Source organism: Lissotriton helveticus, chromosome 2_1, assembly GCF_964261635.1.
Source record: "Lissotriton helveticus chromosome 2_1, aLisHel1.1, whole genome shotgun sequence".
Classification (NCBI taxonomy): Eukaryota; Metazoa; Chordata; class Amphibia; order Caudata; family Salamandridae; genus Lissotriton; species Lissotriton helveticus.
The window spans coordinates 910,043,274-910,070,875 of NC_136059.1; the positions used below are offsets into that span (position 1 = coordinate 910,043,274).

At 41.0% G+C, this 27,602-nt stretch overlaps 1 protein-coding gene across 1 annotated transcript in view; it reads left to right on the forward strand.

Annotated features, from left to right (window-relative positions):
* Window positions 1–27,602, forward strand: part of SHC3 (SHC adaptor protein 3) — a 430,233-nt gene that overhangs the window by 148,858 nt on the left and 253,773 nt on the right. Inside the window, exon 2 of the mRNA XM_078675642.1 lies at window positions 1,439–1,509. Coding sequence (XP_078531768.1) covers window positions 1,439–1,509 — 71 coding nt within the window. The remainder of the gene's footprint in view (window positions 1–1,438; window positions 1,510–27,602) is intronic.

Here is a 27,602-nt window from a genome sequence, read left to right on the forward strand (position 1 = left end):
TTTTCAGTGAGACGACAGATGGGTAGTTTTCTATGTAATATTAGGATCTCGATTGCGGGTCTATCAAACCCTGTAGTCTGCAAAAAGCCGAAAACATGTTTTGTGCCGTTTGAAGATAGGACTTAATCCATAGCTCTATTTGTTTCCTAAATTTGCTATTCAGTTTATGGTCCAAATTTAGACTGTCCTGTTATAGTGCAAAATATTTCAGAATATTATCACCAGAATCTTCATTTTGATTCAAGGCAGTGTTATATGTATATTTATTTGACTGCTAATAAACATAAGGATCGTTACTGTGAATTCCAAGAAGAATTCTACTTTATTTGAAATAATATTTACAGGTTCTTCATCAATTTACCTCCCCCTTGGAGAAACCTTTTACCTTCATACACAAATTGTTATAATTATAAGCTTTACTAATTGATTGCATATCATATGTACTTATGTGTTTATTTATTTGGTATCATTAACTTTCCCTTGTGACACATGTAGACGGCAGTGATGGCAGTACACAGAACATTGAGTTTTAGGTGCTTTCCATAAGGCTGCACAGAAACAGTTGCAGTATTGAGTCAATGTGATTGTGTTAAGGATGTCATTGGTGAAAACAGACACACTAAAATACCACGCTGCCAAATGTAGTGTGAAAAAAAAGACATACAACCTACATATTTACATCAGAGTGGGGCAGTAATCACTTATGTAGTTGCAACATATGACGCTTCCGACCTAATATGAATTCTTGGACAGAGGGCATAGTTCATGTGAACTGGCCAAAAAGGTAGAATTATTTGAACTCAGAGGCAGTCCACAGTGGCTTGGGTGTGAATGAGAGAGTATTGTAAGTGGACTTTAGATGCTCAGGCATCAGTACTGCTCCTACTTGGCTTTGATTGATGTCTAAGTCCTGATTTAGACTTCGGGACAGGTTACTCTGCCATAACGGCGACGGATATCCTATCTGCCGAAGTATAAATAAATACCATAATATCCTATGGGATTTATATTTAGGCAGCCGGAATGTCTGTCATTGGTATGACGGAGTAACCTATATGCCTAAATATAAATCAGGCCCTACATTTCTACATTTTTATTGAGGATAAATGGCGAAAATGACTATCATTAGATCATCAGAATTGTTAGAATGCACCTTTCAAGGCCTGCCCGTAGGAGTTCAACTCTGTATCTCTAAGAGCGGAGGCATGCTGCCATTACCTTGTCTTCATCCACCTACAAACACACGGGAAGTAATTAATGAATATTTATTAAGAAGCTGCAATGTGCTGCAAATGTGGCCATATCACTCCCAGATGAGTGAGGACCCAGGATTTTAGGAAAATTACATTTTGAGTAGCTTTATCTATTTGGATGCAAACTATTCTCTATTGTGTAGGACAGTTAATTGGTCGTAACACAGTTTTTCTCTATATTTCAGTATTTGGGGTGCATTGAAGTTCTACGCTCGATGAGATCCCTCGACTTCAATACAAGAACACAAATCACAAGGTAAGAATGTTTTGGCAATTCAATGCATGTATTTGGTATGAGCAAAGTGGACTTCTATTGAGGATCCTTTGTACTCTAGACATTGTTTAGAAAATAACAATGTGAAACTGGAAGTAGAGGTTAAATATATGCAAACTGCTGAAAAAAACACACAAATTACAGGTAACAAGCAGAAATGTTGTAAGCGGAATGAGCCAAAAATGTCTGTATGCTTCCTGAAACATACTAGATACTCAAGTGTCCCAGTTGTCTCCTACAACCAACATTTGGGTTATCCTGTCACCAAGTGGTGTTACCGAAGGGGTCAGTAAATGCACTGCAGATGTTTCCACTCTCTCACCAAATAGCCTTCTTTTATTGTTATCTGTTTAATTAAAGCTTTATGCATATGGTACTCTGGATGCGTTTTCCTCTGTTGTATTGGTGGCTTCTGACAATCATTTATATTCTTTTGCAGTCAGGATTTAAGTCAGGAATTTATTGGAGCTGCTCAAGTTAGATGACCCTCCCAAAATTAGCATCATATGACTTAATAAACTGTCACTCAGTGAATTCATGCATCGTCTAAGCAAAGGTGATGCTGGGGTCTCCGAAGAGACATCTTTGGAAGATGCAGAGCTTAGAACCCTCTCTGCTACATCAAAAGACATACATTTTTATCACCAAATAAAGACTTTGGAACTTTGCAAAACTTCATCCATTGAAGGCTTTGTTTCCAGTAGCGGCCGGTGGTGGGAGTGTTGCGGGCGGTGGGGCGGGGCATGGGTGGAGCAGGGTGGGGGGTAGTAAACTATGGAATACGGCCCAACGGTGTTAAGTAAACAAATAAATAAATAAAACTAATTCCGTTGCCCGTGCTGCATCGCATTTGGCAATACAGTGCATGCAAGGAAATTCATTTTATTTATTTATTTGTTTACTTACCTCTGTTCGGCCGCATGCCGTAGTTTACTAGCCCCACCCTGTTCCTCCCCCGCCCTGCTCAACCAGATTTTGGAGCTCTTATTTATTGATAATTCCTAATCAGTGAGACACCGAATATAAAATCATCTAGTGAGTTACTCAAGATATATTTTAGTGGATGTGTCCTTGACAATATTAAAAATGGTCTGGGTTTCAATGTTGGCTGAAATATGTTGACTTAGAGGATTTATGAATAATTGTGAGTATGGATCAGTGCCTTTAGCAGGTCATTGGATCCATAATGACACACCCTACTCTAAATGTGTGTTGACTATGGTGTATATAAAGATACTTGCTGTTGTAAATGGTGAGCCTCAAGGTACTTCCTCTTAAGGAAAAGTTAGGAGTCAATGTTACACATGCATTAATTTGATTTGATTTAATTTATAAAGCTGGACATTTGCCAAAGGCGTGTGGGTGTTACCTGGAGTGAAAGGACTGGAACTAATGATAAGGAGATTAAAAGGCAGAAGTAAACAATGAGGTTTTCAGTGACTTTCTAAAAGCCAAATAGTTTGGGTTATTCCGTAAATTATTTGACATTTGATTCCAAAGGTGAGTGGTTGCATAGGAAAAGCTTCTACCTCCCCAGGAAGCGTTGAAGATAGTTGAACTGATATTCTGTTAGCTGAAGCTGAATGCAAAGGTCTATTTGGGATGTACCATCTGAGTTTGTCTATAAGAAGGGCCGAGCCAGTATAGTAGAGTGATTTGTGCGCTGTACAGAGCGCCTTGAAGGCGATTCTCTTTTTGATGGGTAGCCAGTATAGATAAGGCCTGGCTTCAGAAACGGGTTCACAATTTTTTATCTTTTTCAGCACCCTTTTTGCAGCCTCAGGAGTCTATTCCCCCAAAAATGTTTGTTCTCCAACATAAAGACCATTACAGTAGTCTAACTTTGAATGCACCAGGAAAGTGATCAGTACCTTCTGCAAATCTGAAGGCAAAAAAGAAAGTATTTTTTCAGCAATTTTAAGGAATGGAAGCAGAAAGAGGCCAGCGAACTGGTTTGATCCTTAAAAGAAAGTTTGGAATCAAAAGTAATTCCAAGATTCCATGCTTTGGCCACCGGAGTAGGAAGAGGGCCAAACACTGAATGCCAATCAAAAGGCCCAGAGTGCATGCACTCACCCATGTGTATTGCAGCAAACCAGCATAGTGTACTTTGGTTCCAAAATCGAAAAGCTGGACCATGGCCCTAACTTATCCTAACTGAAAGGGAATCAGGCTCAAAAGGGGGAGGGAGAAGGCATCTCTCTGTAATCAAAAACTGGGATAGGTAATCTTATAAACTGATGGAAAGAAAGATTTTCTTTTGGGTTCCTGGATGGAAGCTGTCAAAAAAGAGAACACTATTGTTATCTGTCAGTCAGTGGTTGACATCAGTGACTTAGGGTCAGATGTATCATCACCATCATTTGCGATTCCTAAATAGTGATTTTTTAGAAATCGCTATTTGAGAATTGCAATTTGGGATGTATGTAGAAAATCGCTATTTTTTAGCGATTTCTTAAAATTCCTTAATTGCGATTAGCAAATTGCTAATCGCAATTAAGGAATAATTTCCCATTCATTTCTATGGGCCAGGAGGCCCATAGGAAGGAATGGGAATTTATTCTCAATTTGCGATTCGCAATTTGCCAATCGCAAATTGAGAATAATTTCAAGGGTGCAAGGGTGTCTTAAGGACACCCTGCTGCATCCCTGAAATTTGCATGTGTGCGCATATGGCGCACATACATGCCCCAAGGGCATGTATGAGCGCCACATGGCACCTTTACAAATGCCAAAAAGTGCATTTGTAAAAGAAATTGCAAATTACCACCAACTACAAGTTGGTGGTAATTTGCGATTTCTTAATGTGGATTTGCACAAAAAAAATGCTTGATGCATAGCATTTAGGGAATCACAAAATTGCGATTCCTTAAATGCTTGAGCAAAATAAGGAATCGCAATTTTTGCGATTCCTTATTTTGCGATTTTGCTCATACATACCAAAACACCGTTTGCGATTCGCAAACGGCTTCTTACATCTGGCCCCAGGTGCCTTGTTTGTGACAGCTTCCATCCTCAATCCATAAGTGAAATTTCCCATTGGATTAATTTTTGCGATTATGGCATAATTGCTTGGCGAAAATGTATTTAGAGAGAATGGCTGATGCCCCATCACACAAGTAGGTTACCCTCTCAACATCATCAAGAAAGTCAGGTTGTGGCTTTTCTACAGACCTGTCCAGGAGAGTTGAAAGATAGATTGTTTGAATAATCAGTTATAGAATGATGTCGAATAATTCTATGAAGTGGATTACTGCTTTGGTTGAGAGGGGCCCACCTTAAGGAATAACAACATTAATTTGTTAAGGTGAAACCCGAAGTCACTAAATTAACCTGGGATCAAACCCCTGGTTGCTATGGCACAGGGACGACAGGCTTAATTTAGGACAATATGTAAAGTATTTTTGCAGTACCCAAACAATAATATAGTCAAAACTCCCAACAATAAAAATCCCAAACTCAGTTAAAAAAAAAGGAAAACCGGAGATAAGAATAAAAGAAATGAAGTGAAAATAGCTCCAAAAAGCACTCAGTGCCAATGATACTCTAAGGAGGTGATAGACCAGGACTCATGCTCGATTTCCTGCTGAAGCTATAGAACGCAGTTTAGATACATCAAGCAGGTTTGTCCCAGTTGGAGATTTTACCTTCTGACTTTTTTAGGGAGCTCAAACTCCTCCAGCAGGCCAAGCCTGAAGTTATGTTCAATGAAGTTGCATAGAAATTAGACACCTTTGCGTCGAGATCCTGCTGACAGCTCAGCAGGTTTTGGAAGACAATTATTTTTCTAAGTTCCACATTTTCAGGGTTTCTGGAGCACCTCCTCTGGGTCACTTCTAAGGCTTCCAGGATGTCAGGATTATAGGCTGCTGCAGTCAGGCTACATTGGTAGGGCCAACCACTGTTTGACAAGCCAACGCTGTGAATAGCAAATAGGTGCTGTAGTCCACATGTGACATTTAACTTCCAAGCCCTGGATGCATTTCTCACAACATATACTAAGGAATTATAGGCAAATTAAGTATGCCATTCAGAGATAAGCCAAATTTAACCATATCTAGAGGGGTTTTACAGGCACTGTACTCCAGTTTAGCAGAGGTAAAGTACACAGAGATTTAATGCCAGCGTAATAGGTTCTGAAAAAGGTGCAAATTCTGTGGTCACCATTCATTCAAAGTCAGATTTTCACCAAACAAGAATTGCTGTATCTTAGTCTCATGTAGTTTGACATTGTTCGCCTTTAAATGGAACACTAGCCTATGAGATTTATTCGTACACAAAAGACCATTTATACAGAAACCTGATTCTAAGATCACAACCTTGTGAGGCTTACTACCGGTTAGAGGGCACATACTATGTGGCAGATGCAGCGTATGTCCATTTACCAGGACCCCTAAATCATTGACCTTGACTTCGAACACTGTGGCAACTCCCAAAACACATAAATTGCAATTTGGACGTTGTTATCTAAATGATCATATGTCCCTGTGGCTTGGGATATGTAATTATAACACCTAAGGTTCATATCAAGTTATGCAAAGACAGAAGTAATATATGATGCAAAAGGAATACAACACGCATGACTAAACAAGTTTGCCATACTCAGCAATATCTAGAATGGGTGCTCATTGAAAACTTGTAGATAATACGTTCTACATCAGATATGACCAATCACTTATTAGAGAGGAAACAAAGATGAGTGTATAGATTATACACACACCTGGTTGGTCTGAATGATGAGATCCCATGTTCACAGATAATTCACCAGTGACTGCACAGAGTGACTAGTGATCCCCAGGGATCTAGGAACAGAACGTTGACAGTGCAGATATATTTTTTTACTATGTAGGGGGAAAGTTTTCCAGAATTAATTACCTTGCTCCGTTGTTTGTGTATAATTTTTGGGATTGACGTGCAACATTTTGGAAGTATTAATGACTTTTACTTTAACTCCAATCACATTTAATAAAGTTCATATTATGCATATATTTCTTTGCAGAAAATAACTCATTTTTAATGAGAACCGTCTTTACATCATGGAGAGGAAGGCAGGATCAACACAAAACATTCTTTGAATCTGGATGCCTATTAGACATTATTTTGCTATTTGCTATCCTGATTAAACCCTATTTAGGCATGTTAGCGTGCCTTTCCAGCCATCTAATTTAAATATTATGGTGCTAATAGCTTGTTCCTATTTCCTCACGAAATGAAATGAATGGTCTTAGTTAAAGCAACATTATCTACTTCTGTTTCAGTGTGACCAAACAGTACATTCATATCCAACGCTCCAGATGATCTTCAAATGTTATGCATGTCCTCCAAGCAACCTTTATTCTCGAATCTGAACTTTAATTGTGGAAAGAGTAACACTTAAAATATACTTAAAGTCTAAATTTCACACTGAAGGTGGATAAGATTTATTATCTTGCACTTCTTATATATGGCCACAATAAAGTTTGAGTTAATTAGCTATTACCTTTTCTTTTATTAGTTGCCTTGTGGTAAAGTCTTACAAAAAATAGTTACACAGCCCCTCGTACTTCTGAAATAACTCTTCCATTGTGTTATTTGGGTGATATTATTTGCAGTTGTGGGAAAAACAAACACACAGAATAAAAGCTTTGTGAATTAGTAAATTATACAAAAGTCTGGAAAAAATTCAAATAACATTAAAAAAAGTTTGTGATTCAGGCTCATAGCTTGTGAACTTGAATTCATTTTGATTGGCTGTGAGTGTCAGAGATTTTGTTTCACCAGTCGTGGTCGATCTGGGGTTGTCGCAAGAGAACTGTGGATGCCAACATAAATAAATTATGCCATTAATTCTGTAGAACAAATCCAGTCACACAAGAGTCCTAAGGGGTCATTTCTGAAGTGTATAAAACGGGCACATGATCTAAAAAAAAATATTAGTTTCATATGTTGATGTTCGTGCTTCAGATTTTAAGTGTTAGCAGACTTCCAGTGTCCAGGTGCTGATCATGATCATATTCAGCCCTAGAAGCTTTCTATGGATTAACATTGATGTTAAGGGTTCATTTTCATCGCTGCAGTGATCTCTATACATTGACATAATGGGCGGGATCAACCTAAACTCTCAAAACACTAACATTAGCTACTTGCACCACTGGAAACCATAAGAGTCACCCACTCACGCCTCAACTGAAAGTAACTTACTTTTGGGTTTTGGTAACATGGAGGCAGCACTGACAACCAATACTGGTAAATTTCAATGGGTTTAGATTTTACGTAGATCTAAATAGATAGATAGATAGATAGATAGATAGATAGATAGGCTGATTCCACAAAATACTGAGTTTTTAATATGTGATACTTAAATATTGTGTCAAAATAATCTCTAGCCCAAAAATATCATGTCACAGAATATCGTGTTGAAGAATATAATTTGTCTTGGTATATAGCATTGTTTTATTAAATATTGTTTACTTAAATATAGTTGTAAATATATTGTTTTACATTAATTTAATATATGAGTAAAGCTGTTAACTCCTTAACCGAGGTGCGAATTCCGCCGCGGTGCGGTAGTTTTATCGAGTGGGTGGGGCTGTTTCGCCCAACGGAGGTGCGCAGCACTACCGAGGTATTGCTCGCGACGGCTGTTGGCCGACGCGTTCACTCAACGGGTTAATTCTTATGTGTAAGTATTGTTATTATTATTATTTTTTAAAGCATAGTTTGTAATTTAAAAAGTCCAATTTAATTGTTTTTAATAAAGTTGGTAATTTATTATGTACTAGCGGGTTGTTGGGTTTGTAGTGGTCAAGAGTGGGAAGTGAATAAACTTATACATAATTTAATTTTATTATGAATTACTTTTGTATTGTTAATTAAATGTTGAACTGATTAATAATTACATAAATTGTTTAAATATCTAACAAATATTTTCAGAATTAAAGTTTAATTAGCTAATTCAATGTATATTAAAATGTTTCTATTTCTGTTAGTGGGTTGTTGGTTTTGTAGAAGAATAGGAAGGGAATTTAATTAAATTACAAATAATATTATATGAATGCTAATTACTTTTTAATGGTTAATTAATTGGGTAATTGATTAGTAATTATGTACATAGATTTATTTTTTAATTGTTGGAATAATTTATTTTGTTTTAATTTTCCAGTATAGTTAATTTTTAGATTCTTGTTAGTAAATTATATTTAAGTAGCAGGTTGTTGGTTTTGTAGTGAAATTGGATTGGAAGTTCATTAGATTACAAATAATTATGTATTAATGCTAACTTTTTTTAATTGTTAATTAATTATGCAATTGATAATTAATTATGTTCCTTTTTGTATTGTATTAAGTTTCGTTGTTTTTAATTTTACAGTATATTTAAATTTTATATTTGGTAGTCATTTATATTTTAGTGGTGGGTTGTTGGTTTTGTTGGGGAATTGGGGACATTGTGTTATTAACTTTATAATATTTTACAAATCAGTTGTTAGTAATGTTTCGTTGATTAATTGACATGTTTCGACTTTGTGGTGTTGATCACTGACCTGTTATTGCTTTTTAGTACATACTTGGCTGAATAAATCACTGCGTATCATCTCCTTTGAGTGCGTCTTTCCTTGCCAACGTGAGGTTGCTCAAGGGCATCATTTGAAAACGAAATCACAGTGGGTACTGTGATAATAAACACACCATCGAATACAGACCGGCTAGCTATTGGGAACAAATCTCTCTCTCTCTCTCTCTCTCTCTCCCTCCCTCTCTCTCTCTCTCCTAAAACACTGGTCATACAGGTTAGGTGTGCAAATGGGTGAGGTGCCCAAATTAATTTAGCCACTCCCTCACAGTAGTGAAGATGTGCACTCCGGTACAAGAAAGATGGGTGAGCATTCATATAAGGGAAGCAATTTATTGCTCTTGGTGCATAAACCTATCCACCAACAACCCAAAGCATTTTTTCAGCATCTTCCACGCCTTGGTCACGGGTTGGTGTCCCATGTGTTGATACAAAATTTTTTGACACAGTGGGGCCGATTCATGAAGGTAATCTTAAACAAAAGCCTAACTTTATGACTTTTGGTATTCACAGAATTCATTTACGACTTTTGGGATTCACAGAGGTCATTTACGAATCGTATCTTTACGTCTGCATTCGGGCCACAATCTCCGCTCCAGGTCCGCACTCTCCGCACCTGGGCCGTACTCTCCGGCTTGGGCCATACTCTCCGGCTGGATAAAGTGTAATCAGTGGGCCAGAATGCAATTTTTACAAAATGGAACATTAAGAACATGTGATAAATGGTAGCAGTGGTCATGAAAATCAGTTTGGGCAGGGAAAAGTGTGTGGCCGGACACTACATTATATCCCAGAAACGTTTGCTCCTTTGCATCATGGTGCACAATCTGCGCTCCCCTCAGTTTCGACTCTGGTGTCAACACTACAGTCAACACTACGGGGAGCACCCTTAGTGTTAACTTTAGTGTTGACACTACAGTCAACACTGAGTGGAGCTCAAATTGTACTGTGATGCAAAGGAGCAAACTTTTCTGGGTTATGATGTAGTGTGTGGCCATACCTATTTCCCTGCCCAAACTGTTTTTCATGACCTCCACTACCATTTATCACACGTTCCTAATGTTCCTTTTTGTAGTAATTGCATTACACTTCATCTGGCCCGAGCCGGAGAGTACGGCCCGTGTGCTTAGAGTACGGCCCGGGTGCGGAGAGTACGGCCTGGGTGCTGAGATGCCGGCCCGGCTGCGAACATAAAGATACAGCTTGTAAATGACCTCTGTGAATACCAAAAGTCGTAAATGACTTCTGTGAATACCAAAAGTCATAAAGTTAGACTTTTGTCTCAGATTACCTTTGTGAATCGGCCCCTTCATGTGTAAATAAACATAAACGACTGATTACAGGCTATCAATAGCATACAGTCTGGAGTAATAGCCACAGCTATCTTAGAACATAGTAAATCATAATGGGCAGAATTGCAAGTAAATTTATAGTAAATCATACCACCTGGTCGTTAATGCCATGTACATGCAGTACTCTAGAACATGTCCCAGATCATACTGTGCAGATTAAAATGTATATGTCTGTTGGAGATCAGTAACCAGTAACCAGTTATCACGAGCATACATTCCAAAGTAATAGCAGCAGCCATCTTAGAACGTAGTAAGTCATATTGAGCAAAGTAGAGCATTCTGTCAGGAAACAATAATAAATGTATATGGCAAAATACCGCCAAATTATGCCGCAAGATAATAAATGTCATCTGCAAATGGCACTGTTGGACATGTCCAACAACCACAATGTTAATATTAAAGAGTAACGCTTGCATATCTGAAATACCATCCACCATAGGCAGTCTGTAAACCAATATATGGCATTTGTAATAGTAACATGCAACCCAAACTGTACAAGAGATTATTAAAAACAAATAAATAATAAAGACCCAGTGGGCAGATGTAATGCAGAATGTTCAATCCATCTGGCAAATTGAGGTTACCATACACAGTCTCCATGGGTAACAAGTGATATTCAGAGAGATAAGCGAGCAGAGTAAAGCTGCACAGGGTCTTTAAAAACCACACCAGCAGCTATAACTGGGACATTTACAACTATCTGTGGGCAAATGCACAAGAGGTGAAGTTAGTTAGTGGAATCACATCAACCATCCCACTGCCCTATACTGTAAATACCTTTAATAGACTCTACATAACAGTGAGAATGATAATGCTCAACATTGTCTACGCATTACAAAAGCATTTCTGTTAAGACCTTGCAAAGCGCATATATAATATAATACATCCTGACCGAAAAGGTTTGAAAAATTAGACGAAAATAGAAAAAAAATAACAGAAGATTCTGTCTTATCTCATCGGTCCCCACAGAGGCATAGGTGAAGAAAAGAAAAATAGTTTGATTACTGACACAGTGACAAACAGCAGTAAATCCAAAAGCTGTAACTCTTCACAGCAAGCCCCCAACCATGTGAAAGTGAAAAAACATAAACCAACATATAATTAAAGTCACAGAAGACTGGAAGTGGATTAAAAACACAGTATAATCATTTCACCCAGCTACCCAACAATTTAGAGTTAAATATTATCCCCAATACTACATTCCTAGCAAAGGTCACCCACCAGCATAGTGGGTGAAGGTTTAGTCACCCAGGTGTACAGCCAACCCTTCATCGGTGTTGAGACCATTAGGATTTTTTGTGTTCAACTCCAAGATATACTTTATTTCAAGTGTCTCAGTGTCTGGGTATAGTTGGTGCATCAAGTCCAAGGCTTGCAAATACAGGTGTAATGTGAAGACCTACTATTGCCCCTTACTGACAGTAACAGACCAATAACTAAATTATTGAGCTATCAGTCTGATTTGTGCACGTAGGCACTCATTTGTCCATGTAACAAGCTTTACCTTGGGAGCACGTCTATCAAGTCAAGAAGCGAGTGATAGAACATTTGCAGGCCATCAAGAATGAAGACAAACAGTAGCTCGTAGCAAGATGCTTTGCTTTCTTCCATAAGAGTGACAACACACTCCTGTAGTTTTTTGCTTTGGATAGCGTACCGATGGCCCCCAGAGGAGGCTCCTCTACCGAGACCCTGAGATGCCTTTAATCACGTATATCTTGGTGTAGATAATACAGATATTAAAACGATAGACGAGAGAGAGAGGTAGCCTTGTGGTACAATACAGTCTAAAACTATAGGTGAGGTATCCTAATATTATGAGCAAGTCATAGTCAAATGCTCAGAAATAAACAATTAAAACAAGATCTGAGTACGTCTTGTGCTCATTCTATCAACTTAAGACAATAAGTCTGCAAGTGATGATCAACAGCGTTGAAAGTTTTCAAAATATTAAAAATAACCTACATGTCAAGTAGTCTTGTCTTTGAATATTAACAGGTTGCCTTTGATATCTAACATAATAGTCTTGGTCCAATGTGCTACACTAATCCCTAATTCAGTCATGTCCAAAGTGAGCTATCAGCAGTCCTTCTTCCTGGCAGAGATCCCATAGTTGCAGAAGTGTACTGAAGAGTTGGTGTGTGAGGTCCAATATTTCTACCTGGGTCTTTCTTTGAAGTGGGAGTAGTTTCTGGAGGTTGCCTTTTGAAGTGAACAGGTTTCCTAACTTCCCTGTCCTGGCTGCAGATTAACTACAAGGGGTATGCAGCGCTTTGTGTGGAGGCAGGACACAGCCTATTTAAGTGTAAGTAGGGCTGTACCCAGCTCCGCTCTTCAATCCTGCTGGTGCTGACCTATCCTCTATTTTGTGTGGCTGTCTAGGAAGAATACACAAAGCCCAACTTCGAACTATATACAGTTGTGCTGAGCTGGTGACCGGTTGCGGCCACTAATTAGCTGATTTCTACAAGTGGCATTTTCAAAATTGTAGTTTAAAATCCAACTTTACCATGAGAGGATTTTTCATTACAATTCCAAAGACCCCAAACATGAACTGGTTACCTGATCTCATTTGGAAATTATTATATACTAAATGTAATAAGGTAACTCCAGTGTTATCCTATGGGAGAGGCCATGTAAAACTTTAAAGTACATATTCTAGTTTTTTTGAAAAACACTGCTCCCTGTCCTTTTGGGTTTCCAGGGCCTGCACTGGGATGACATATGTAATAAAAATGCATTACTGTGCACCACCATACAAAACGTCATTTGAAGGCATAGCTCACATAACAGACAACAAAGCTGAAACCAAAGCATATGCTACTGATGAGGCATTGAATATTTATTATTTGATTCAAGAGTTCAGAACTTTTAGTGCCTCCGCTGGCACAGTAGTACAACAATTGAGACAACTCGAATATTTGATGAAAAAAGAAGTGAATCAATGTAATGTCTTCATGCTACCACTTTCATGAAGTACTACAAAGTGACACGTATACTGCAAGGATTAAGACTCACAAAACAAACCCATACTATTTAAGTACAACAAGCACTGTATGTCCAAATGGTATCTGATTCTTAATAAATTCTCATTAGATTTTATTATTTTAATCATTGATGAACTCCTTTTTATTGGAGCAGACACCTGGAAAATCACTATGGATGAGATTAACAGCAAACTCAACTCATGCGCTAAAGAGGTTCATGAACGGAAAACAACACATATTTAAATGCAATACTATTGATTACAACTTAGATGACGTATATATCTGGATATATACCCAGTGCCAAGTGCATAAGAAACTCAATACAATACAATTCAAAGAGAATGTAGCTTCAGATGGCGACACGGCATCCACTCATCTTTCAATATCTTTAGCATCAAAAATGGTTGAGAAACCTTCTGTTTCTACTTGTAACACAAACATAACCCAATCCAGAATTTCTTTTTTGTTGGCTAGTCAAGCTGCAAATCAACATCCAGAAACCTCTGCCATTACCGACCCCTTAAAAACCGCAGAAGATAAGGATAAACCAAATGAAAAGGAATGTCGGACTTAGCAGAGTCAAACGAAGATTTAGTCACTAACTCATCAAAGACACAATTGACATCCAGACAAAGGGCAATTCTCAACAAAGGCACCTCTTTGGTGCCCACCTATAATACCAACGTTTTAGAAAGTGAAATAGCCCTTTTTAAGTTCATGCATAAATTGAGATTACAATACTTTTTGGATAATCTCCGTTCAACTGGCAACCCAACAGAAGCATTAGAGTACCAGGAATTCAAAACAAAAGCTGTGTTTATGTCTCCAACATCACACAAGACCTTGGCTATTTTTGAAGCTCTAGTAAAAAGTGATTTTCAACTCTTACATTTTCAACCTACTTGCACAAATACCATCACATGGCAAAAACTAAAGATTTTGATCAAATTGAGTCAAAATCAAAATCTCATTTTTCATCCTGCAGACAAGTGCAAGGCCCTGGTCGTCATGTATCAAATGTACTACAAAATAAAGTTTGGTCTCACCTGATGGATCAGGACACATATATTACCTTCGGGAAGGATCCTACAAATTCTCAAAAGCGTTCTCACTAAAGCCATTGAAAATGGTTGGATTACGGAGAACACCCAGCGCTTTTTGCTGACTGATTATCCATGCAGACTGAATCTTTATATGCTTGCAAAAATCTACAAGTCCTCCATTCAGGCCCATAGTTTCTGGCTGTGGTTCTTTGTATGAAACTTTAGGCAAATATTTGGACAATTTTCTTCAACCCATGGTACAGTTGTGGCGTTCATACATTAAGGATATGACAGATTTGTTCAACTCTCTCACTAATTTGTCTAATAGTAATTTGGAGTCCTATTGGTTATGTACAATTGACGTCACAGCCTTATATACTTCTATCCCACACAGAGAATGTTTTGAAGCAGTTGAGTGGGCTCTATTGCATCTTAATAGTATCTGAGCAAACAAAGTATTCATACTGGTATTGCTACACTTCTGCTTGTTCTAAAGTTATTTCACCCAGAAAGACTCTTTCTTCCTACAAATAACGGGAACATAAATGGGATTTTCTGGAGCCCCATGTTATGCTAATATTTTTATGCTTAAACTCGAACACTGGACTGACAAACTTATCATCGATCTACATTACGTAGTTGACATTTTCCTTTTTTGGAAGGGAACCAAAATGTAGTTGGAAAAGAGTATCGGCATTTTGAACAACCATAATCCACAGATTTGGTTCACAGACACCATCATCAGCAACTCACAACTCACTTCCCTAGATGTACACCTTGAACTGTCACCTTCAGGTTTCTCAACTTGCATTTTCAAAAAATATACAGACAGAAACAATACTCTGCACTACAGCAGTTTTCACCCCCCATCGCTGAAGCAACATCTACCTCTGTCTCAATTCATTTGCATCAAAAGAATCACATCAAACAAAGACATGTGTGAATCTACCTTTCGTACATACCGATCTCAGTCTAAACAGTGAGGTTACCCCGATTATGCGTTGGAAACTGCTTTACACTGTAGGCACACGTGAATTATTCTGAAGTATTAACCACTACATTTTCCACCAAGCCAGAGGCAATCAAACGTTTGGATCTACTTCAAATGGAACCTCACTTAAGAGGGCTTTTCAGCCAGAAACCACTTTTGCACATTGGCGTTAAGGAATCTCAAATAGATGTTGTCAGCTGTTTCGCATTCAAAATTTGTGAATCATAAAGGCATGCAAAAATGCCACAACTGCATTCATTGTGGGAATGTAATCACAGGAAACACAATGTCACACCCGTAGCTGGGTAAACCGATCAAGCAACACCACTCTGCAGATTGCAATTCAGATAAAATTATTCATGCTATAAAATGCTCTTGTGGCCTATTATATGTGGGCAAGACAGAAAGGAAAGTGAAGGTTTGAATGACCGAGCATAAAAGCATGATCTGAATCAGTAACATAAATTCAAGTCTGGTGGTCCATTGGTTGGACCACCATAACAACATCGCTCAGCTCTGTTTTACTGTAATAAAAAAGATAATTAATCATCCAGACATTAATGTACAGAATGCTCTCTCACAGAGAGGAAGATTCTGGATAGAATATCTAGACAGCCTTCTTCCGAATGGTCTCAATGACAAGTGAGAAATTATATGTATCTTAATCATACTATAACTCGCCAACATGTTGCCTATGATCACATAGTCATACACAGATTATACCCAATCTTAATTCACATGTAGTCTCACCTATTAGTTACCACAAACTACACAATATGCATCCAGGTTGAATGTCACGCTGCCTGTGGTTACATGTTTACATATAGATTAGACTCAATTTTTTATACATGGAATCTCGTCTATTAGGTCACCACAAACTAAACATCATTTTTTTTATTTGAATGTCATGGTATCTGTTTAACTATATAGTCAGTTAATGTTTTCTTCACTGATTCTATGCTCAGGTTGTTATTTTGTGGTTTATTATTTTTTTTAACAACTTTATTTTTCATTTTACATATGACAAAAACAGATTGGCATTGGTACAGTGTATAAGGCATACCATCGGATCAACAGTGGTACATAAAACAGGTGGCAGCATCGGGGAAGAAAGGGACAATGGGGAACAAATGCCCTTCTAGATGTAATTCAGTGAGTAAGGAGCCTGAGACATGTGCCCAACACATAAAAGATATACTAGCGTTATCAGTCCTCACTGTCCTGCTGAGGGAGAGGCTCCTCATCTTCATCTGAGCCGCTCCCCCTGCTGGAAACCGTGTGCTGCGAAGAGGACTCCCCTCCGCCAACCCAGTAGTGCACAGTTCGCACCAAGCTGTGAGATCGTCCTGTAGCCTCTCATCCCTTCGGGCGAGTTTCATATGGGCTTCTTCGGCTAGGGACCACTCACAGACATCTTTAAGCGAGGTGCACACTTCCGGACCTCGCCGACCCATCCAAGTTATAGCTACTCTGCGTCTAGCGAGCACTAGCATTAAGTGTAGGATTTTATATGGGAGCTTCTTTTTCCTGGGCTTCCGGACAGCTGCCAGTAAACAATACAAGGGTTCCAGCTTCACTCGAATGCCCGTGGCAGTGACAATCCTGCTCACCACCTCCACCTAGAACTGGCTAACCATGGGGCAATTCCATGCCAGGTGTAAAAAGCCTGCCTTCTCCACAGTGCATCTGGAGCATCTATCTCCCCTGTCACATGAAATGCGTTTAAGGGATACCGGGGTTAGATAGGTGCGGTGTAAGAAGTTGAAATGTGTTAATTTAAACCTAGTATTGCAGGAGACTGTGCGTGTGAGGGAGCCTATGTGTGCCCATTGTTTCTCTTCTAACTGGATAGCGAGATCTTTCTCCTAGGCCGCCCGTGCTGGCGGTACCGGAGGAGTGGAATCCTGTTTCATTGCTTTGTAGAGTAGAGAAATCAGTTTGTGACCTGTACCGCATGTTAACAGGATATCTAAAGTTTGTGTTGGGGGTAGAATGTCCGGGTACTATGGCCAGGTGATCTTTACCACACCCTGGATCCCCCGATAGTGTAGGAATTAGCCCTGTTTAAGATTGAAGGTCTCTTCCGCCTGTTCATACGTGATGAAGGTCTCATTAAGGAAAAGATCGGCAAGAACTTCACAACCCCCCTCCCTCCAGGGTTAAAAGGACATATATCTGCTCATATCTCTAGAGGGGGCAAGTATCCAGAGCAGTAGCTCTCTGTGAAAGCGGGTCTTCCGTAAATCTTTCTCAGCAAACCGCTGCCACATACCGGCTGTGTTTCTCACTATGTAAGGGAACGATGTGTCCAACCCCCTACCCTGCATCAGTGCTTCCTGGAGTATCTTGTGGTTTATTAACTAACATTGTGCCCAATTATGTCAACGTTTGTTCACATTTCAAACTATTCATGTCATGTGTATTCAGCAGCATTATATTCATAATGTTTGTCCTGTTACTGTGGTATCTGTTTAAGCTTTGGACCATTACGTTACTTACATGTGGAACTTATAGGACGTCACAGCATTTTATTACTACAGGTTGTAACCTTATCGAGTTCATGTTAAACCTCATGCTCAGATGCTGTTCACTTAATGTTTAAACAGTAATGACTTGGAGTTATGGTGTACATTATCTGTTTAAAGTTGTTTGATTAATCATATTTATTGCATGTTTTCTTCTTGGATAAGACCATTTTCTCTATATTCATTACCAATTTTGTTATGCTTCATGATAAAATAAAAGCACGCACATTGAGTCCTCACCAGGACCGATATGATAACACTTGTTACACGGCGCTGTGAATAATTAGGGCAGGTAGCGCGTCGCTCTTAACCTTAATTCAACTCACGGAATTAACAATACAATTTAGTTAAGTATTAGTTTACAACTTGTACGTTTAAATATTAGCAACTCTACGTGGTTGACCCTGGGCCCAATTCGAACCTGCGTTTATACTAACAAGCAAGATAAAATCAGGAATTCTTTGGAGGCACAGCTTCGGCTGCGAAGTGAGTAAGCTTGCGCATCAGCACGCACGCACGCAAATACTTAATACATTAACACCAGCTTTAATATGGTTTTCGTGCGTTTAATTTTCAGTTCACCTTTCCCTGTCTTTGGACTGAACGCTGTTTTCCTTCACATTTTGTTGAGAACTATAATACCTGCAGTCAGTTAGGAAGCTTGTTTTTATACTACACACAATGAATGTTGGGCATTGAAGTCACTTGAAAGTCACTAGGAAGGCAGTCACCTCTGTCTGGGCCTTTGGGCTTTTGGGGATTGTTTTCAATTTTGGCTTGAATGTGCTGCACCTTGCCTCCTTCCACTTGGTGTCCCAAGTAGACCATGGAACCTTGCCCTATCTGGCACTTTCGGTGTTGATAATCAGTCCTGGCCTCTGCAGAGCCTGAAGCACTTCCCGAAGGTGGTTGAAATGGTCCTCCCAGCTGGAGTTGAAGACCGCAATGTTGTCTAGGAAGGCTCTACTGACGTTCTCCAACAAAGCCAGGACCAACCTCTGGAAGGTGTCAGGAGCATTCTTCATCCAAATGGCATTACCCAGAACCCGAAGGGACTTTCTGGGGTAAAGAACACAGACCTATCTTTTGTCCCCTCGGTCACCGCAATCTGCCACTACCAGGACGTTAAATCAAACATGCTGTGGAACTTGGCAACTCCCAACCAATCTATGAGCTCATAAGCTTGGGGGAGGGGGTGTTCATCAGGCTTGGCTATGGCATTGATCCCCAGTAATCCAGGCAGAACTTAAGTTCTTTGTGGTACCTGGAGGAGCAGCCTCTGGGGCCTACACCACAGGGCTGTACCAAGGACTATTTGAGGGATCATTGACCCCTAGCTCCAGTTTTTTGTAGACTTCCTCCCTTATCAGAGAGCCTATAGATATTACTCAGGCATATTGTCCGCAGTATCAATATCATGGGTGCGTCATATAGTGAGTCCTGGAGTAAGAAAGAAACGAGATCAAACTGCCCCAGCAACTGGCGGCAGTCCCTCTGTTGCTCTAGGGGCAGGGGAGAGGCTGACACCCTCGACATACCCATCCTGATCCTGGGAAGAAATGTGGTCAGGGAGAGGTTCACTCTCCTCCTCCCCTCCATCATTCGTGACCAGCAGCACGTTTACCTTCTCGAAGTGAGTTTGAGCCAATTGATGTGCAAACCCTCAAAGGGTTCTGCGGAGTCTTGAGATCTACCAGGTAGGTGACCTCACTCTTGCACTTCTTCGCCTCATAGGTTTCACACCAGGGTACAAGTACATGTCCTACTTTTTAAATACACTGCTTGATGCACTCTGGGTTGGCTAGGACCTACCTTAAGAGTGACCTATATGTATTGAAAAGGAATGTTTGAGCCTGGCAAAAGTTTTTTTGCCGGCACAAGAGTTTGGTTGTTTTTACACACACCAGCAGCAGTGGCAGGTCTGGGACATGTTTGAAATGGGTACTTTAGAGGTGGCAAAATCAGTGCTGAAGGCCCACTTGTAGCATTTATTTTGTAGGCCCTGGGTGTAAGTAGTACCACTTTTACTAGGGACCTATAAGTTAAATAAATATGTTAAATGGGTGTAAGCCAGTTTTACCATCTTTTAAGTAGAGGGCACAAGCACTTTAGCACTGGTTAGCAGTGACAAAGTGTGCAGAGTCCTAAGACCAGCAAAAATTAAGTCCGCAAAACAGGAGGAAGGAAGGCAAAGAGTTAGGGGGGAACCACATTAAGGATTCTAGGTCCAACAGTACCCAACTCCCCATATGTACTAACTCATATGTAGCACACCACGTCTCCACTTTGAAAATGAATGTCGGCTGAGCCCTTTGTCCAATCAAGAAAATCTTTGCACACAGATAAATGTCAGTTCATGGTTTTAGTACACAACAACAGTTATTCATAAAAAACATTTTCACTTTGATATCTCACGCCAGTTCCACTATGATTCCCCACTTCCTCCAGCACAGGCAAAATACTACTTTAACAGGCCATGATATTACTCTATGCTATTATCCCAGTTTATATACCTCACAGACGTTGTGTACCCCCTCAGAACATTGGGGTGCCTCACACACATGCGCTCAGAGCTACAAAGCTCTTGTTCTACATAGGAAGCACAGGACGGGTCCTGTAACAGGAATGTCCTCATAACTGGCAGATGGGTAAGACAGATGCATGCCGCACCCTCTCTGATTCACAACCCCAGTTCCCTCTACTTGGATATAGTTTGAAGCATTCTTGAGTACTGACTTCCAACCTCACTCTTTCAGGCACTGGGGTGAGACACAATGCGAATGACAACACTGTCCCCCGTAAACCAAATAATTGCTGAGAAAATCCGTAATGCTAATGCTCCTCCAGACTGATCCACAGGTGCAACAATGTATGCAACACAGGTAAGAGCATTGATAGTGTAATCAATAGCGAATATACTAACTTTAAGATGCTGGAGAAAGCAAGTTAGGCACCCCTTTTTGTGAAATCCTTTCTGATTGACTTTTCATGGCACAATCACTTGGAGCCCTTTTAGAATTCAGTTATCTTCCCTCAGGAACTGCGGATCTCCCACAAAGTTTCTCATTCAGCATGCACCTTCTGTCCATTTAATCCTAGAAACCCTGCCCAGTTTAGTTCAGAAGATTGCTGTTTAGACACTGCCAGCTGCTCTGTGCACCATCCTCTCCAAGAAAGAACTTAGCCGTCTGAAGGAGCCTGGTTCCATGTCCATGTTCTAGACTTATTCTGGAACCCCTGCTCGATGGGTCGTTGGTGCCTGCTTAAAAGTGTGGAGGGGAGAAAAACCATTGGTCAATTATACATTACCATTACTGTTACCCATGCTACTAAATGAATACAGACTCCCAATCAAAGTTTAGTAGGTTTATTACAAAGCCAAGAAAAGTTGATAGTACAAACAACTCAAGATGAGGGTGTAAAAATACATGGGCACTAATACAAAGCCATACCTACGGGCAAAATTTAGCCGGTGCAACACACACAAGATGACCAATTCCAATAACATTATGCCAAAGATTACTGCAACAACATCAATAGTTCTCTTCATTAGAGGTTCGCAAGTATAAAGCATTAGTCTGTTCCTACTCTACCACTATCATGACATCCCTACTTAGTATTCCCCAGGCAAGCACAGGAAAAGGTGTCAGCGCATGACGACTTCCAAAGAAGTACACTCAGGTTGAATAGGTCGAGTAGCATAAAGCTTCAGAGCTCGTTCTAAGATGCTCTCTCCTCTCCACTACTGATTGACATCCCCTGGACTCTGTCCCTAACCCAATCCTAAATCGTAGGACACACCCTTCATCACATCACATGATCAACCCATCCAGCTAGAAAATAATAAAGGGGTTCTGCCCAAATCACCCTCCCATACCTGAGCAAGGGACATCAAAAAGATGAAGAAGTAGAAACAATTGGTACTGAGGGATTAATTCAACATTTAATTCTACCCAAGATATAATTAATTATCCTGTTTTGTACAAATAATTGTAATAAAGTCACTATTCACAAGTTTTAGGGACATATCTACGTGTCACAGGACAAAGTGGCGCACAAAAGCAAAAATATATTAAATCATACTGAAAAACATACATTATTTATACATATCACAAATACAATATATACATTACATATACAACAATGTACCCTAAAAAAAAATATATACACTTCTCAAAATATTCACTTCTAATTTAGAGTGATACACATCTGAAAGGGAATCCTCACAGCGCCTGAGATATAAATTCTCTCAAACAAACTGTTTTTTCCAAGGCACATAAAATCAAACAAACAAGTGTAAAGTTATGGGGACTCCTTATCACAATAGTGTCGACGCAGTCGTGGTCGCGTTTCCGCCAGTTGTCTCTTATGGCTTCATCAGGACAGGGGTACTTAAAGCTTATATCGTGGGGTTTCAACCAATCCCACAAAGGGGATGGAAAAACGGCTTCCTCGTCTGATGCACACTTCACGTGCTCCTCGAGAAAAATCATATATATACAAGCGCCCACTTCAAAATCTGGAGGCAAACACGTTAGACACTCCGATGACACCGAGGGAGTGAAGGGGAATCTCGCTCTTTCAGCACTCCTCCAACTGTGGTCAGAATCACTCGAAGATCCATCTACTAGCACCCACGGCAGCAAACATCCGCGTTCTCGTGGCCGGGACATCTCCTCATTGGTAACTTTCCATGTAATAGCGATACTCCCAGGATCTTGCTCGATTACCTAGATTCCCAGACCTTCTCCAGTGAGAATGAACACCGCCCCACGTTATCAGTACCGCTTGTTCAAATGTATCCCCTCTTCTCCCTAAGCCTAGCTCCTAAAACAAAATGTTATTGCAACTAACAAAGATGAATTTCTCCACCTGCAACAGAATGTGAGAAAGAACATATTCTGCATACACATGAATTCTGCCAACAAACCGATCTCAAGAGCCAGGGAAATATACACGAGGCCTACAAAAACCAGCTAACATAAGAACCAGTATGAATCTTCATTAACCCCTCCCATGCTCATGACGAGTTCAGCTCGTCAATAGCCACGACGGCCGTGTGCTCATGACGAGCTGAGCTCGTCATATCGGTCAGAATGCTCGCACGCGGGGCTAATTCCCCCGCTGTGCTGAACGTTCTGAAGAAATGGGTGTGGCCGTGACTGAGCTGAGCTCGTCATGAGCACCGGGGCGCTGTGCGCGCCCCCCGCCCCCCAGCACAGTTGGGGGATTAGCCCCGCAGGCAAGGGGTTAAGCACACATATACACAAACATTATTAGTGTACACTTATATGTCAATAAGTCGCATAACAGCAAATTAATATCTCATTAGTCACCTGTAAAATCAAAACATTAAGACCTATTTATGTAGTATACGATTACAATGTTAATTTTTTCACATAATACGGACCCATGATCATCACTTCACTTTACACGTTATTACATTACACATCCTAATAATCAAATGTTAAACACGACAAAGGATTATATGTGTAGGTGAGAACTACCCATGATTATAATGCACCCCGACAAATGAAAGAGCTCAATTGCGCGGTATCACTTCCAACGAGTCATCTCTGCATAGAGCCCTGTTATCTGCTGGCCTCCACCTCTGCAGCTCTACCCTCAGTCAGACGCAGAGTTGCAGATCTTCAGCACTCATCCACGTATAGGCCATGGTACATTCATTTTCCCACTAACTGGGTAAATGCAAGCTTCCTCTACTACAGTCTAGGGCCTTCCTAAAGTCCCTGACAGACTTTCTGCTCTGAGCATGCGCTGCCTTATTACTCGGAGATCCGTGCTCGCCACGGACAAGCTGTGGGACTCTCTGTCTTTCAGTCCTCTGGGCCTCTGCTCTGCATTTGACTGTGCTGAGGTCAGCAACAGCCTACACTTCATAGTCCTTTCGAATTAGAAGCGAAAACAAATGGTCGAATAACCACAGACACTGCCCATTATGTAAAGCACCTGTTATTCAGGACCCAGGCGACAGCACCAGTAATGCGCCTCCTTCTCAAGTGTTTCAGGCCGCGTGTCTTCAAAAATAACCACGAATAACGTGGCATGTCAAAGTGACCTCCGCAGTATAATTCGTGTTCAAAAGCCTCGCTGTGCCGGATGATTCACAGTTAAAGGGCGGGCGCTGGGTAAACGTGGGCCCTCGCGCTACCTCAACGCTGTAGGAAACACTTCTCCCCCATTCACTTCCTGTGCCCCCAATCGGTCCATAGAGCCCGACTTTCTCAGGAGCTACAGAACCGTCTAGAAAACAATCACCAATATACGCACGTATCAGAGTAGTTTATTTGGGGAAGTGCGACTAAGCTATATCAGTGATAGGAGCCGGGCCTTTACATGCTGTGGATTTGTCAGACCACTCAGGATATTGCAGAATGGATTTGAGAATTTTGCGACACAAAAACATATATTTTGTGGCACATATTGCATCATTTTATTTATTCTAATTATGAGTTACTCATATTTCTGAGTTGAGATTTAGTTTCAAACCAATTGTATCCATTCTCATTATCTGCCAAGTGCTCATTATTAACACCTTCAGCCAGTCCAGGCTTTTTAGGCAAAAAGTAGTGTATGTTTTGAAATTGTACTGTGTGGTCGGGTCTTTTGACCACTAAACGCTATACTGATCAGAAAAGCATCCCCCCCACCACACGTAAGCTATGCATATTGCCTTAACTTTTCGCACGTGCTCTCTGGGGGGACTATAGAGTAGCACTGTATAAACCCTAAAGAAATGACAAACCAAAAGTCTAACCTGCACGCATGATTGTTCTCTGTTGCTGCAGGCTGCATGCCCTGAATGTAGAAAATCCTTGCAGCTGCGTTCAGACGAAGGAAGCACACAGCAACAACACCGACCAATGACAGAATCAAAGCAAGAACAAATACATAAACTAAACTTTCTGAAGTGCTAGGGCACACAATTCGTCATTTGCGCACAGAATATGTTGTGCAGGTGAGCTAATTAACACAGGCCGGGTTGGGGTTTTATCCGCGCAGCATATTGCAGCGCGTGGCACAGAAATGTGTTGTGTGTGTAGGAATATATCATAATATAAGCATGACATCCTTGAGATGGGCAAGCCACTGAAAGTCAGATGCCTGACTCTAGCTCAGCTCGAGTTCCTCTTGGAACCGTGAGCCCATGAGAGATGTGTCTAGAGCTGTTGATCCTGCCAACATGGAAACCAGGTTCAAAATCATATTTTAGCTTAAGTAACATTTTGTGAGTTAAAGGCAAATCACTTAATTTATTTTTGCTGAAAAAAGCTTTTTTGCTTAGGGAGGTATTTAATGTCCTTGGACCAGGGTCATGCTTTGAATAACTGTTATAAAATGTGGCTTCTACCTGCCTCCCACATCTATCTCATATGCCAAGTATTAATGACATATCATTATCCTTTGCCATGAGAAAGAAATACTTTTCAAGTAGCTGAACTGCACAGTGTGATACCAGAAATCCTCGGCTGAATCCCAGCTACCCGCTTGATCAAATTGTGTGATCCCGGGTAACTACTTTATTTCATCAGATCTCCTTTTTAGGTCGAGCTGGCGTTGGAGCGCGAAGCGCTCCCGCCAGCGAGACTATAGTCACCTTCCTCCCTGTCAAGGGAGTAACAGCTGTGAACGAGCCCGATACAGACCTGGGTACGAGCCGACCCAGGTCTGTGAACGCGCTTCAAGGTTGAGCAGCTTGTGCACGTTTGTTGGACGTCAGGCGCTGCAAGCCCGCCAGACCAATTATCCCAGCATGAAACTCTACTTCCTGAGGCGCCAAATAACAATTATCCCAGCAGGAGTCTCCACTTCCTCAGGCACCGCAACAATTATCACAGCATGAGACCCACTTATCACAGCATGTCATCAGGCGCCCCAGGCTGCTGGAGCACTCAACTATAATTAATGTGCAGTTGAGTGCTCCAGCAGCTGGGGCGGCTCTCTGCATGCTGTGATAATGATCACTTTGGGGCCTCATGCTGTGATAATTAGGGCGGCATGCTCTATTTGCAGCACTGAACATTTTCAAAGAAGGCGAAGCAGTGACATTCATTGGAGACACTCGCCCTCACCCCCTCACCCCTCACACACCTCCTCACCCTCACACACCTCCTCACCCTCACACCCTCACCTTCACACCCCCTCACACACACCCTCGCATACCCTTACCAGCAACACAACACAGCACAGCACAACAAAACACAACACAGCACAGCACAGCAAAACACAGCACAGCAAAGCACAGCACAGCAAAACACAACACAGCGCAGTAAAACACAGCACAGCAAAACACAGCACAGCACAGCACAGCACAGCACAGCAAAACACAGCACAGCAAAACACAGCACAGCAAAGCAAAACACAGCACAGCAAGCAAAACACAACACAACACAGCACAGCAAAACATAGCACAGCAAAGCACAGCAAAGCAAAACACAACACAGCACAGCACAGCAAAACACAACACAGCACAGCACAGCAAAACACAACACAGCACAGCAAAGCACAGCACAGCAAAACACAGCACAGCAAAACACAACACAACACAGCACAGCAAAACACAGCACAGCAAAACACAGCACAGGACAGCACAGCACAGCAAAACACAGCACAGGACAGCACAGCACAGCAAAACACAGCAAAACACAGCAAAGCACAGCACAGCAAAACACAGCACAGCACAGCAAAACACAGCACAGCAAAACACAGCACAGCACAACACAGCACAACACAACACAGCACAACACAGCACAGCACAGCAAAACACAGCACAGGACAGCACAGCACAGCAAAACACAGCAAAACACAGCAAAGCACAGCACAGCACAGCAAAACACAGCACAGCAAAACACAGCACAGCACAGCAAAACACAACACAGCACAGCAAAACACAGCACAGCACAGCAAAACACAGCACAGCACAACACAGCAAAACACAGCACAGCAAAGCACAGCACAGCAAAACACAGCACAGCATATCAAAACACAGCACAGCAAAACACAGCACAGCACAACACAGCACAGCACAGCAAAACACAGCAAAGCACAGCACAGCAAAGCACAGCACAGCAAAACACAGCACAGAAAAACACAGCACAGCAAAACACAGCACAGCAAAGCACAGCACAGCACAGCAAAGCACAGCACAGCAAAGCACAGCACAGCAAAGCACAGCACAGCAAAGCACAGCACAGCAAAACACAGCATATCACAACACAGCACAGCAAAACACAGCACAGCACAGCAAAACACAGCACAGCAAAACACAGCAAAGCACAGCACAGCAAAGCACAGCACAGCAAAACACAGCACAGCAAAACACAGCACAGCAAAACACAGCACAGCAAAACACAGCACAGCACAGCAAAACACAGCACAGCAAAACACAGCACAGCAAAACACAGCACAGCACAGCAAAACACAGCACAGCAAAACACAGCACAGCACAGCAAAACACAGCACAGCAAAACACAGCACAGCAAAACACAGCACAGCAAAACACAGCACAGCACAGCAAAACACAGCACAGCAAAACACAGCACAGCAAAGCACAGCACAGCAAAACACAGCACAACACAGCACAGCAAAACACAGCACAGCACAACCA